General features: G+C 47.8%; 1 protein-coding gene across 8 annotated transcripts in view; it reads right to left on the minus strand.

Moving 5' to 3' along the window:
* LOC133138029 (histone-lysine N-methyltransferase 2C-like) overlaps nt 1–13,451 on the minus strand; it is a 122,949-nt gene that overhangs the window by 74,881 nt on the left and 34,617 nt on the right. For all 8 annotated transcript variants that reach the window (XM_061256509.1, XM_061256506.1, XM_061256508.1 and 5 more), the window contains exons 5-9: nt 9,532–9,720; nt 6,925–7,043; nt 6,267–6,376; nt 2,217–2,379; nt 1,679–1,850 (exon numbers count right to left, since the gene is read on the minus strand). In XM_061256509.1, coding sequence (XP_061112493.1) covers nt 1,679–1,850; nt 2,217–2,379; nt 6,267–6,376; nt 6,925–7,043; nt 9,532–9,720 — 753 coding nt within the window. The remainder of the gene's footprint in view (nt 1–1,678; nt 1,851–2,216; nt 2,380–6,266; nt 6,377–6,924; nt 7,044–9,531; nt 9,721–13,451) is intronic.

Genomic DNA, 13,451 nt, shown 5'->3' on the forward strand with positions numbered 1-13,451 from the left:
TACCGATATATTTCTATACATTTTATTTTCAAAACTAAATATTAGAAATCAGGATACAATTTTGGAAATAGGGCATTTTATAGGAATTAATTTTATTGAAAAATGTTTTTTATTGCACATAGGCATGGTCATACTGCAATCTGCACAGCTGATGCGGGGAGTATAGATAGGCCCACACTCTCTGCCAGAACACATGATGTCACCAGCCCCTCGCATCACAGCCCAGCCCACAAGCCAAGCTCACACAGATATGAGTCAGAGGAAGACCTCATGTGCACCTTTAGCGAGCAGAACGCAAGCACCAAACTGACCAGTGGGGGACGCTACAGAACAAAGAGCCACAGGTACCGGCCAGCTGAACACTCAGATAAACCCACCTAGAAGCAGGGATAATTCCTTTGATTGTGCTCTCCAATATGTCAATGAACGCGAGTCCTAAGGTGACCCGATCAGCCTGGATTTCGTGATCCATTTAAGAGCAATAGTTAGCGCCAATCCTTTAAAGATTTAGTCACCACATAGAGAACTGTGAGCCTGATCAATTACACAGGGATCTTTCATCCTTCCTTAAGACAAAAAAGAGAATTAAACTTCAGCTGAAGACTGATTGATTCAACTGCGCTGATCGATTTGTTCAAATCAATGGAGCCAGGGAAATTGGTTTGAGGGGGGGGGAAAACAAAAAAAAACACAGCAAAATGCACCCCTCCCAAACTGAGGAGGCCACCCCTGCATTAATTTAGGGGCTCAGACCACATTTGGCAGAGGCAGTTCATTCTGCAGTTCTTCCTCGTGCTGGAGCCCACGGTGGGGGGAGGGGACAGTCACGGGTGATGTCAGGTCTGACCAGCTCGCGCTTTCTTCCCATACACCACAGGGGTGTAGCAAGTCTCAAACATTACAAAGGTACATTACAAATGCAGCTAATTAGCCTCTGCCCTGCGGAGACCTTAGCCGCTGCGCTGCATACCAGATAGCTAGTCTGCTCGCGCTCCAGCCTGCCCGCGCGTCAATATCTCGAAAATCCCCCAGCACTCCAAAGCAGCCCTCTACAGATTTACTGCTAGCCATCCCATAATTCCTTTCTGATCTTCCTCCTCTCCAGCTTACTTGAGAAAAACACACGCGCATAAAAGCGCAGAAACTTCTCTCCCCCGTGTCCTCGCTCTTTCCCTGGCTCAATACATCAGGGCGAATCAAAAGCTAAAACCAAATAAAAAAAAATAATTTTGTGAAGAAGAAAAGAAAAAACATCTTAAAAAAAGCCCGAGATGAGTACTCGGCTTCTTCCATTTCACCCAATCACAACATTTCTGCTTGAACCGAACTCATTGAACACCACACTCACTGAACACAGGGGAACTTATACCGTAGTTCCCTCATTTTAGCGTGTAAAATTTGTATGTCTCCCGTTTTGGAGTAAAACGGCTGAATAAAATGGCTGAAGTTCCAAAGTGTATTTGGGTACAGTCCCTTACTCAAGGGTACAGACATCATCTATGCCTCGCTGGCCTACAAACCCAGCCCAGAGGGCATGGCACGGACTCCAGTGGTACTCAAAACTGAGAAACAGCGCATTCAAACCAGCCTACAGTCTAATGAATGGATGAACACATCACACGGGAGTCCACGGGCAGACCACATTTCCCAGGGTCCCGGGGGGCAGGGTGAGACTCACTTGCAGGTTTGGCAGACCTTGCACTCGGGGCACTGCCAGCCGGCCCTCTTCACCGGGGTGGTCACGATGTCCAGGCACATCCCGTGGTAGTGCTGACCGCAGCTGGTGCAGAAGAGCAGGTCCAGCACGTCCCCAGGGCTGTCACACAGCACACAGCTGGCATCCTGCTGGCCTGTGGGGGGCAGAGGGGGGTCATTTCAGCATCCACACACACCACACACACACACACACAACACACAAGACACAAGACACAACACACATCACACATCACACATCACACACAGCGTGTGCAGACACATCCAACTCCACACCAAGGGGCTGGATTTCGATCTATCTCGTGCGAGACGGAACAGAAACCACCCGCCATCTCTTGAGACAGGCTCTGGCCAAAAATGAGGACTACGACCAATACAACCATGCAACCATTTTCATACAACGAAAGCCCATCTTTACAGTTATTTACAGCATTTCAAACCATTTGGGTCTCAACGAACGTGAGAGAATATCTGGGAATAACGGAGTGGAGCGTCGGCCTTACATCTGTCCACGGCCAGCTGGATGTGTTCTGGGCAGAGCAGGGCGTGGCCCCGGACGTTCTGGAAGGCTCCGGCCGCGGCAGCACAGGGGTAGTGGTACAGACGGCCGCAGGGCTCTTCACAGCACTTGATGGATGCTCCAAGGCGCTTACAGTATGCACAGTGCTGAACGGGACACAGGAGGGAGGGGGGTTTGATTAGAACTACCGAACGGGCATCTCGGACTGCTCACCAGGGGACAAGCTGGCAGCTCGGCCATCTTTTACCGTGTCTAACTCCCGCTGATACGGAGTGAAACGGCTTAATTAGCTCTTATGAGAGATGAGGGAGAGGTATCGCACATAAGGGGTGTGCAGAGACTGCACTGTCTGTAGCCGTTTAACACGCTTGCTCAGCTAATCTCTTCTTTGGGAAACAAAACATTTTTTTCCTTTTTTTTTTTTACGTCACACTCACACATATAAAATAAAACATTTGAAAATGAATATTTAACATTTATTTGCAAATATTTACTTAACAGTTGCACAGCAGTACCTCTTGTGAGATTGGAACCTGCAGTCCTTCAAAGAGAAGCGTGCCAAAGCTCAATTCCCTAACCAGCGTGCCACTGCAGTCGCATCTTCCTCTCAAAGCCACCCCGGTGCCTTTTAAATATTCGGACCTCAGGCGATCGTACGCGCCGGCTACCCGACTGTACGCAAAGGCAAACACACGGTACTGCCTTCCTGTCCCACAGCTATGTGTAACGTAAAACATCACACAGCCTCACTGACGTTATGGCAGAGCTAGCCCTTTTCACGCACACAGCCACAGCCAGGAATGTTCTGGAGCTTTACCATTCAGGAGCTTGTGTGAGAACGGGAGACAGACGGTTGGCATTCCGGAAGTTGCTTGCGCAATTTTCAAGCAAAAGACCCGACACCATTTGACAAATATGTTCCATTACAATGTTGCTGTGAACAAAGCCATAATATTAAAGGATCGACACTTGGCTCGTTTCCCCAAGACGTCGATTTAGCTAGTTTTTCTTGCTACAGCAAGACCTTACCACCAAACTACAAATCACATGGCATCGCCGTTTCTTAAGTTCCCATCAGGGGCAGGCAACGTTAGCACGTTGAAGAACGCGCAGCTGGCAGCTGTCATTATTCACTTCTTCACCAGTAGCAAGATCATGCTAGCAAGCTTCCCTGGCTAGTGAACAAAAATCATATCTGACCAGGACTGTACATGGCTTTTATTGTTATTTAACTGATGCTTTTATCCAGTTGATTAGATGAGGCAGGAGACAATCCCCATGGAGCAATGTGGGGTTAATGGCTTTGCTCAAGGGCTCAACAGCTGTGTAGATCTTATCGTGGCGACACCAGCAACCTTCCGGGTCCCAGTCGTGTACCTTAAGTCACTAAGCTACAGGCTGCCCTCAGTTATGCGCTTTGCCTTTGTTCAGACTATTTCTGGCACCACCAGAAATGCTATAAACCCATTAAAAACCATTAAAAAAACAGTCACTGGTTTTGTGGAGAAGCCAATAGCATTGCTGGAGAAGTTAATGACAACGTTCCATGTTTGAAAATGGCTTCCAACTACAACTCCGGTGGATTTATAATTGATGAATGATTTTTTTGGTGCACGCAAGGCTGAACCAAAGCAGTGCATATTCCCATGTCAGCTCAAGCTCTTGTGCAGTTAAATAGTCTCACAACACTAAGCATTCTACTTGACGAAAGACGAAAGTATGAGCCCGGTATGAGGAAGAAAAAAAAAAAGGCAGAATATAATGGCTTTCAGTCGTCGATCCCCTCGTGTTCTGCAGATTTGGCACACGGCCCAAAAGCAACAATCTGCAAATACTTTTAACAAGGAGCATCAAGTAATTATCGCTCTCACGCGGACTCCAGAGGACTGCTGGAGCTCCATTTATTTAGTCACCGCTCCAGTTCTGTCAAGGAAAAAAGGAAAAGGGAAAAAAAACCTGTTGCGGTGCAATTAGTCTCATTCATTCATGATTCAGAAGTTGACATGGAGGCATTTCCAGAACCGCTGCGTCTCCCGGGCCAGAGCTGACCCTTCATAACCGCTGCTCGTAATTGCACGCTCAAATTCCCTTTGTTCAGGACACTGATACAATTTCACACTAATTAAATGCAGGTCACCCACCGGGTCACTGGTATTATTAAATACAAGGGGGGAAAAAAAGATTCATGGGTTATCTACAACATCATAATGAGCATTCTATATATTTATGATCAAATTCCACCATAAGCATAGAATTGTAATTTAAATGTCATGTATAAAGAACTATAATTTTTAAGGACCATAATTAGCACTTCCCTTGCTTGCTGTCTAAGCACTTGATTATGAAACTGATTTGGGGTACAGTAACAGAGGTGCAGTAACACAGGATTTTGCTGTGGTGAAGACAGTTTTCAATTAGCATGAACAGATGTGTTCAAAACACGAACAAATCCAGACACACATCGACTTCCCCACTGTTACAGTCTACACATGACTGCACTGACCCGGATTGCCCCTTGAATGTTTCATTGATTGTATAATTAACTTCTAGAATGTTACACCAATTTCCTCCACCAGAAGCAACTGCTATAAGGTCTACTTCCCTTTATCTGGAACACACTTCCCAATGTCACGTATACACTGCTCAACAGATAACGGATCGCTTCATGTGAGCATTCAGTAAAAACAGCGGTGATCTCACAGGAAGCAGAACTGCAGTCCGCAGGCCAGTCTCACACAGGTGTGTGACGCACGCATAAACGTCACGCACACGCAAGCACAAACGTCACACACGGACGCGCGCGCGCACACACACACGCAAGCGCACACACATACATACACCCGCACACGCACACACACCTGGCATTTGGCTGAAGAGTAAATGAGTGATTTGCGGGCAGTTTAGCAGATCAGAGGTGTGAATGTAATTAAGGGAACATGATTGGAGGCCGGCTCCTGAGCAGCGTGACCTTTCCATTTCACAGCCCAGTGATCCGGGCTGCGGAGGACGACCTTTAGCAGGGGCCCCATCTATCAGGCCCATCAAAGGCTTACAGGTGCCTGCTGAGGCACGCGGAGAGAGGGGGCCCAGACGCAACACGGCCGTTTCTGCGCGTCATGACTGCCTGGTGGCTGTGGCGGTTAAGTGTGGCAGCACGAGCGATGTGACAACTAGGGCCACGGACTCAAGTCGGGGGTTTGAACACCCCCACACCACCATCACACCTTCTGAGTTGTGATCGCTTCTCTTGGTTACCTGTGGCTTCCCGTGTCTGACAAGAGCACAAGCTCAAATGTGCCAGCGATGGGTATGTCTGCTCTTCATCGGTTTTCATGTCTTTGTTCCCAAAATATTGTAAGACACAAATTTTAATAGCTCCCATAATTGGGGAAATAAAGGTTCTGAATGTCACCATATTTAAAATGGAAATCCAAAACCTTTTACCTGTAGCCAAGTTTCATCAGCAGTGTACAGCAAAGTTGAAACATTTCAGTGTTTGAAAGCTAACAGCCAAGTCATACAGATGGGGCTTGCTTTGAGTTCAGACAAAATTCCATTAGTAATGCAAATCACATGGTTACATTTCAGCCATTAAGCAGATGCTAATACCCACAGTGATTGACACAGCTTATATTCTTTACATAAAATCAATTTTTTCAGCTGGATATCTTTACTGATGCAATTTAGGGCAAGAGCCTAACTCAAGCGCAAAATGGCAGCACCCTCTATGGAAAAAGAACCAACAAACTTTGGGTTACGTTCGCTAACCATCATTCAACACTGCTGCCAACATATCACCTGCTCAAGGTGAAAATTATTGGCATTTTAGCAGGCGCTCCAGTCCAGAGCAACTCACAAATGTTAGCATTTTCCACTGCATATACTGATACAGCTGCATATATACTGAATACATTCAGGTTAGGGACCTTGCCAAAGAGCACAACAGTAGTGCATCCTTACGGTTACAAACCCAGTTCTACTATAGCCATTATACTTCACTGCCACATGCACGTATATACCGTATGCCTCTCACCTCTGTGCTCCCTGAGTCGACAGCTCTGTCCACGTTGCACAGCGATTGGCTCTCCCCTTGGTAGACGCCGTGTGACCACTCCGCACAGTGCTGATGGGCATAGCACCGGCCTGCAATCACAGGAGCAAGTCATGTGACCGAGGGATACGCAAGGCCTTGATGGCAACAAAGTTGTTGGGTTTGAACCCCCACTGAAATTAAAGACACAAAGACACCAGCAACCAGGAATTTGTTCCAAGAGTTCAATAACTTTCTGTGCTTCCTGTCAAGAGCCCATGTAGAGATAAGTAAACAGAGGTTTGAACTGAATTAACAGGGCATTGTGTTCTCAAATGATAGAGGGCAATCTCAGTGGACAGAGTTGATAGCAAACTTCTGCATGTATACACTCACAGAAGAAACTTCCCATTTAAACATTCATAGTTTTAAAATAGCTTTATGAATCAGACATCTTGTAACCAATTGACACCGATTATCATTAGTTCATACGAGACTAGACACACAGACTTTCCACAATGGAAAACCAGAGAGAAAACGCTGTGTTTCTAAGAATACAAATGGGATTTGCTTAAGATTCAACAGAGCCCCTCTACAACAGAGCAGCCCATCAATTAAGAGCAACACCTATTCCAGGCTTCACCACTGCCCGACATCTTACCTGAAATGTCAAAGAGAGAGTGGACATCGATATCATCTGGGAGGCCGACCTGCCCAAGCTCGTCCCACATTCTGCTGGCTGGGTCCTCCCCGGGTGCAGGAGAGAAGGGGGAGCAGGACCTGGAGAGAGGAGGGAGGGGAGGAGAGAGGAGAGAGGGGAGAGGGGAGAGGAGGGGGGAGGAGAGAGGGCATCTCATTTGGCTGGTGGACAAGGACTGGCTGTCGAGTCATAAATTCCCCAGAACGAGCCTACGCCAAACCCTGGCACGAGGCACAGGAAAGCGGAAGGAGGATTTACATTTAAAAAGCCGCCGGCCTGAGCATCTCCTCCAGCACAGGGGATTCTGGGAAGGGATGGAAGCCTACAGTGTATGACACCCTGTGATGTAGATGCAGATCTGTGCATAACAGGGGAAGTATAACCGTCTGTGTCTGCTTCCTACCAACGAGCTGCACAATGAAGTGAAAATTACTCTAGTTTAGGGATAACTGCAGAAAAATGTCCCTGATCGCAATGCACCCACATGAAACACGAAATATCAAAACACACATATTAAATATTAAATATTAAACCTGAACTGAAAATGGTTATTGATGCAAGTTCACTTAATTCTGCGACCAGCAACGAAATGGAAGTGATGTATAGATATTGAAAACCCAGTCTTCCATGGCAGAGATTTTTGTTGCTTGTATAATTTCCACAGTGAAATTACTGTTTTGTGAGATAACAAAATAAGTGCGTGAAGACAACACAAACATTCATTGACAATGGATGTAGCGTTGGACGAACAAGATGCAAACATTTCAACAGTGCTGCTGCATCACCATACTGACTCAAGGCCAGCGTCCTTGCGTGACTGCAGCAAGCTCTCCACTTTCACTTAGCTCAGAATGGCTTCTCGGTAAATGAAGAAAGGAGATTAAATTTACTGGGCGGCTAATTAGAACGAGTGCGCCAGCAATTTTCTCCAAGTTTATCTGGTTGGTGTGTTTTATTTTTTTTCTTGAAGGCTATGCTGAAAATGTTCCATTCCTCGGAAGGTTCTGGCACATCGGGTTACAATGCGGTAACACAGACCCTGGGAAGGCGGGCTGGGGTGAAATGTCACGGCAGCGTTTAACCATCTGCTCGGGTCCACCTTAAATCGGAGCCACCTTAAAACCCGTGTGCAGGCGGCTCCTTTTTTCCTGCGTTGTTGTTGTTTTCATTTCTCCGTCCTCTTTCTTATTAGTGGCGCGGCTCCAATTCCACTGACCAATCGCGCGCCTCCAACGCGACACCACTCAGCCCCGTTGGCCGCCTGCCAGGGCTCGCTCTCGGGGGTGCATTACGTCACCTGACCCCGGGGGAGGGAGGCTTGATTGGCTCCAAAGAGCCGAAACAAATTAGGCGTCGATCCAAAGCGCCCCGGGAGCGTCTTTGGACGGGTGCCATGGCGACGGCAGCCCTCGCACGTCGTTTAAGTGACAGATACGGCCGGGAGAATGCTGGGAAGCCCCGCAGGAGGACCGGAAATGTATGGATTCTCTTTCTCTCCCCGCCCCGGCCCTCCGACCCCCCCTTAATCAAATGAATAATCGCAGGGTCGTAGCCTGTGAAAGATTAAATGACCTGCATTGAATTCTTCTATTCAATTCATTAGCATTTGCAGCTGTATTTAGGTCAGGACACTCCATCTCCCCAGCAAGCTACAATAAGGAGGGAAAAGGGGGAAATGTAGTTTCATTGACAAAACTAGAAGGTCATTTGGCCGTTGATCTGTAACCCATTCATGACAAAGCAAGATGGCCGGCAACAGAGGGTGACCAGTAAATAAGGAGATGAAAGGCGTCCGACCGCACGCAACACAAACACACGCACACTGTTATCGTCTCACTCCGAGATAGCAATTATACCAGCTTACTGAGACCAAAAAAACAATTCCCCTCAAACAAACAGAGGTAAGCCTTTCAAGAAAAAAACATTTTGCTTTAAAAAAAAAGAAAGAAAAAAAAGGCATCCAAAATGTAGTCTCCAATAGAAATCTAAATACAAACATCAGCAGCAACTGAAGGGGTGGACCTTATCAGACAGCACATTCACTCAGTGCTGCAGTTGTGCATGCCAGACACACACGTGTACGTGAATGAACCATAGTGAAGCAGACACACACGTGTCCGTGAATGAACCATAGTGAAGCAGACACACACGTGTCCGTGAATGAACCATAGTGAAGCAGACACACGTGTAACTCTACCTTAGTCCTCCCTCCTGATTTCCCCTGCCCCACCTTTCTGATATCCCTATCCTTGTCTAATCCCCCCCAAAAAAAAAAATGCACTTATGATGACAACTATGTTTAGAACAGCATTTCATGTGTATTTTGCTAGTTTCTGGATGTGATGCTTTGACTCAAGGTAGAACCTATGCACTTGTAAGTCGCTTTGGATTAAAAGCGTCTGCCAAATGACTAAAATGTAAAATGTAAAATGTGTACGTGAATGAACCATTGTGAAGCAGACACACACGTGTACGTTAACAAACCATGGTGAAGCAGACACGTGTACGTTAATGAACCATGGTGAAGCAGAGTTAGGATAGCGTTAGGGTAGCGTTAGGGGAACGTACCTCGGTGCGGCGCTGGGCCCACAGTGACCGGAGTTCTGCGCCGGGCTTCCCTCGGCGTGGTCCTCCGTGCGTCCGGTCCGCTCGGGCCGGTGCTGGGGGGAGTATCCAGGCGTGGGGGAGAACGTTTTCAGCTCCCCCTGCCCTAGGAGGCTCCGCCCTCCGCAGTAGCAGAAGGCACAGAGCAGTTCACTGTCGGAGAACACACAAAATACCACACGGCCACTGAGACCCCAACTCACTGCCACCATCACGTTCACATGAACAATTAGTCAACCTAATTACAGCAAGGTCAGATCTAACGAGAACAGAAATGGCAGTAACGATGATGATCATCGTTCATTACTAAGGCTGGGTATTTGTCATGGACTGCGACAAAAAACCAATAAAACATTTATAAATTAAATTAAATAGATCTCATGCACTGCAGTAGGAAACAAGTGAAACAACATGCGCAACTGGAACAGGTGTACAAAGTGCGTGAAGTTTGCAAGAACAAATGACAAATAAAACACAGTGATAGGCCGGTTCATTTCAGTGCTTAGTGCATCACATCAGGGAAAGAGCACTTGTATTTACTGAAGTTTGTTTTGGTATACAATGCTAGGTGAGGCATTTCATGGTGCGCCTCGTCACTGAGTGTAACGGGAACACGGGACGGACCACTGGGCATCAGCATTGTTGACAGGGGCCGTCAAACATCCGATTGCACCGACTGACAGGAATCTTAACCCAGCCCATTCAACTATTCCCCAATAATGCTGTCAGCCATGTTAAGGTCAAGTTAGCATCCAAAACATCAGAAAAATCGCAGAAAGCAATAATGGAAGAAATCGCAGAAATGGGGAACATGGGGAAAGTGACAGCACGGCTTATTCAATACCACCGTAATAATAACAAATGTCTTATATTGTAATATAAACAAGACGTATGAACACGCATAGAGGCAAGCACAGACACACACATTCACACCTACGCACACACCCTGCCGAGCACAAAAGCGTTCCAAGCGGTGAGGAAACTTCCCGGCTGAGGCGCAGTGCGGATGAGCGCTCCGGGAAGGAGAAACGGAGGAGGCCCTCCCTGGTGAATTCCTTGAGCACGCGGGCAGGTGTGTGATGTGGGAGCGGGCGGCTCCGGGCTCAGTGGCAGCAGCAGCGCTGCTCTTTAATCAGCCGGGCCTGCGTCACCGGCCCCTGTCCCGCCGGATAAAACTGACGGCTCAGATAAATTCAGCGCAGAGTGCGGCGGAATGCCCCGATTTCACCGAGCGAGCGACCGGCGGCCTCACGCCCGGGAGAGAGAGCGCTCGGTCTCGTCACACAGCCTGAGTGCAGAGCGTGTCAGAACGCCCGATTTTACCAAGTGAGCGACCGTTGGCCTCACGCCCGGGAGAGAGAGCGTTCGGTCTCACCGCACAGCCTGAGTGCAGAGCGTGTCAGAACGCCCGATTTTACCAAGCGGGCGACAGCCAGACTCACGCCCGGGAGAGAGAGCGTTCGGTCTCACCGCACAGCCTGAGTGCAGAGCGTGTCAGAACGCCCGATTTTACCAAGCGAGTGACCGGCGGGTTCACGCCCGGGAGAGAGAGCGCTCGGTCTCACCACGCGCAGGGCGCGGCAGTAACTCCGGTTTCTCCCCGCGTGATAAGAGGCCACAGACTGCGAAGGCCGAACACTGCCAAAACGCCAAGTCCTCTCCTCCTCCTGTCGCCTGAGGGCCTGAAGATAAGAGCCACGGCAACTTAATAAGGACGGCTTATATTTCATAACGTCTGGCACACCACTCAGTCTGCCTATCCTTGGCCAATTTTTTTTCTTGCTAAAGTAGCATATTTCTCAGGCACGATTGCTTCTCCATCAGTTGTGTCTGTTTTTGCATAAACGAGGTTGGGATGAGGGGGAAGTGCTGAATAAACGCCTGTCCCGTGGAAACCTGGAGAGAGCCTGACGTTAATAAGCCCTCCGGCTCTCCCTGCCTTTGTCCTGAGTGTGATAAGCATCGATAGAGCGGCGGTCAGACGCAGATTGATTACAACCTTTTAAAAGGTGGCACCTTGGAGGAAACTATTCCCAGCCTGCGCTAACAACATGATGATTATTCCTCCTCATTTGTGAGCGTGCACGCACACACTGACATAAACACACGCTGGCACACAAACATACACACACAAACACAAATGCACACACTGACATATACACGCGCACAAACTGCATGCACGCATGAGCACACTGATGTATATACACACACTCACACTGCATGCATGAATGAGCACACTGACACACACACACGCACGCACGCACGCACACAATGCATGAACGAATGAGCACACTGGCACACACGTACTGCATGCACGCATGAGCACACTGATATACACACATACACACACACACTGCATGCACGCATGAGCACACTGAAATACACACACACACACACACTGCATGCACGCATGAGCACACTGAAATACACACACACACACACACACACACACACACACACACACACACACTGCATGCACGCATGAGCACACTGATACACACACACACACACACTGCATGCACGCATGAGCACACTGAAATACACACACACACACACACACACACACACACTGCATGCACGCATGAGCACACTGATACACACACACACACACTGCATGCACGCATGAGCACAGTGATATACACACACACACCGCATGCACGCATGAGCACACTGATATACACACACGCACACACACACTGCATGCACACATGAGCACACTGGCACACACATACTGCATGCACGCATGAGCACACTGACTGACACACATGCACACACGCACGCACGCACGCACATGCACACACGCACATACACACACACAGAAGCAAGTGGTTGCATACAAACATTTGTGTGCACACAAACACAGCAGACAATACAACTTAACTTCAGACTCAAACAAGCGCTTTATTGCAACAAATCAATGAGGGAGAAACTAAATGAGTTTTTCCCTCTCCCATACACACCGTATTATCCATATTTTCTAATTACTTTCTACAGTTCCCAGAGGCCTCAGCAGTGCAGAAAACTGCCTTTGCAGAGAGCTGTCATTAAACACAGCTTACAGGTACAGTACCATGAACAAGTATTTGCCCCCTTCTGGATTTCCTCTTTTGACGCATATTGCACATTGTATATGCAACAGATGGTGGTCATGACTGTGGTTTGGTAAAGTCCCAGAGGCTGGAAAAAGGCGTTGTAACCCTTTCGAGACAGATGTATTCCAACAATCTTTATTCTCATCTCTTCTGGAACTTTCTTTGATTGTGGCATAGTGTGCTTGAAGACTGCTTCACTCTGATGGTTCAATTCGAGGGAAGTTTAGATTCAGCAGGGCTGGCTGCAATTACATTTGACTGGCAGTTTTATAATTCTAGTTCTAATTATCAATTAAATTTGGTTACTTGCTTGATTGTGTCACTTTCCTACAAGGGTTATATGGGTGTTTGATAACTTTTCATTACATAAATGAAATCATTAAAACATGTATTTTGTTTCCCTTTGTCTAATATTAGTCAAAATATCTGAAACCATTCAGTGTCACAAATATGCAATAACAGGAAATCAGCAAATACTTTTTCACGGCATTGCACATGAGCGCTAAGTTTCAATCTCAACAGTATTTTTGAGGCCCCCCCCCCCAGGGTGCAGAAAGGCCTAGGGGGAGCTGGAGCAGGGAAGACCCAAACTGCCAGGCAGGAAAAGGAGGCTGCAGTGCCCACACCTGTTGCTCCAGCAGGGCTACATTAGCGCGCTCACAGTTTGCGCTAATTGAGTGATGTGCCTAGGAAAACCTCTCTTCCTCCGCCCCCCCCCCCCTCCTCCGCTAATTACAGCGCCAGCCCCGCAGTCTGCAAGCTGCCAGGACATCGGCAGGCCTGGCAAGCGCG

The sequence above is a fragment of the Conger conger genome, chromosome 9 (genome assembly GCF_963514075.1).
Source record: "Conger conger chromosome 9, fConCon1.1, whole genome shotgun sequence".
Lineage (NCBI taxonomy): Eukaryota > Metazoa > Chordata > Actinopteri > Anguilliformes > Congridae > Conger > Conger conger.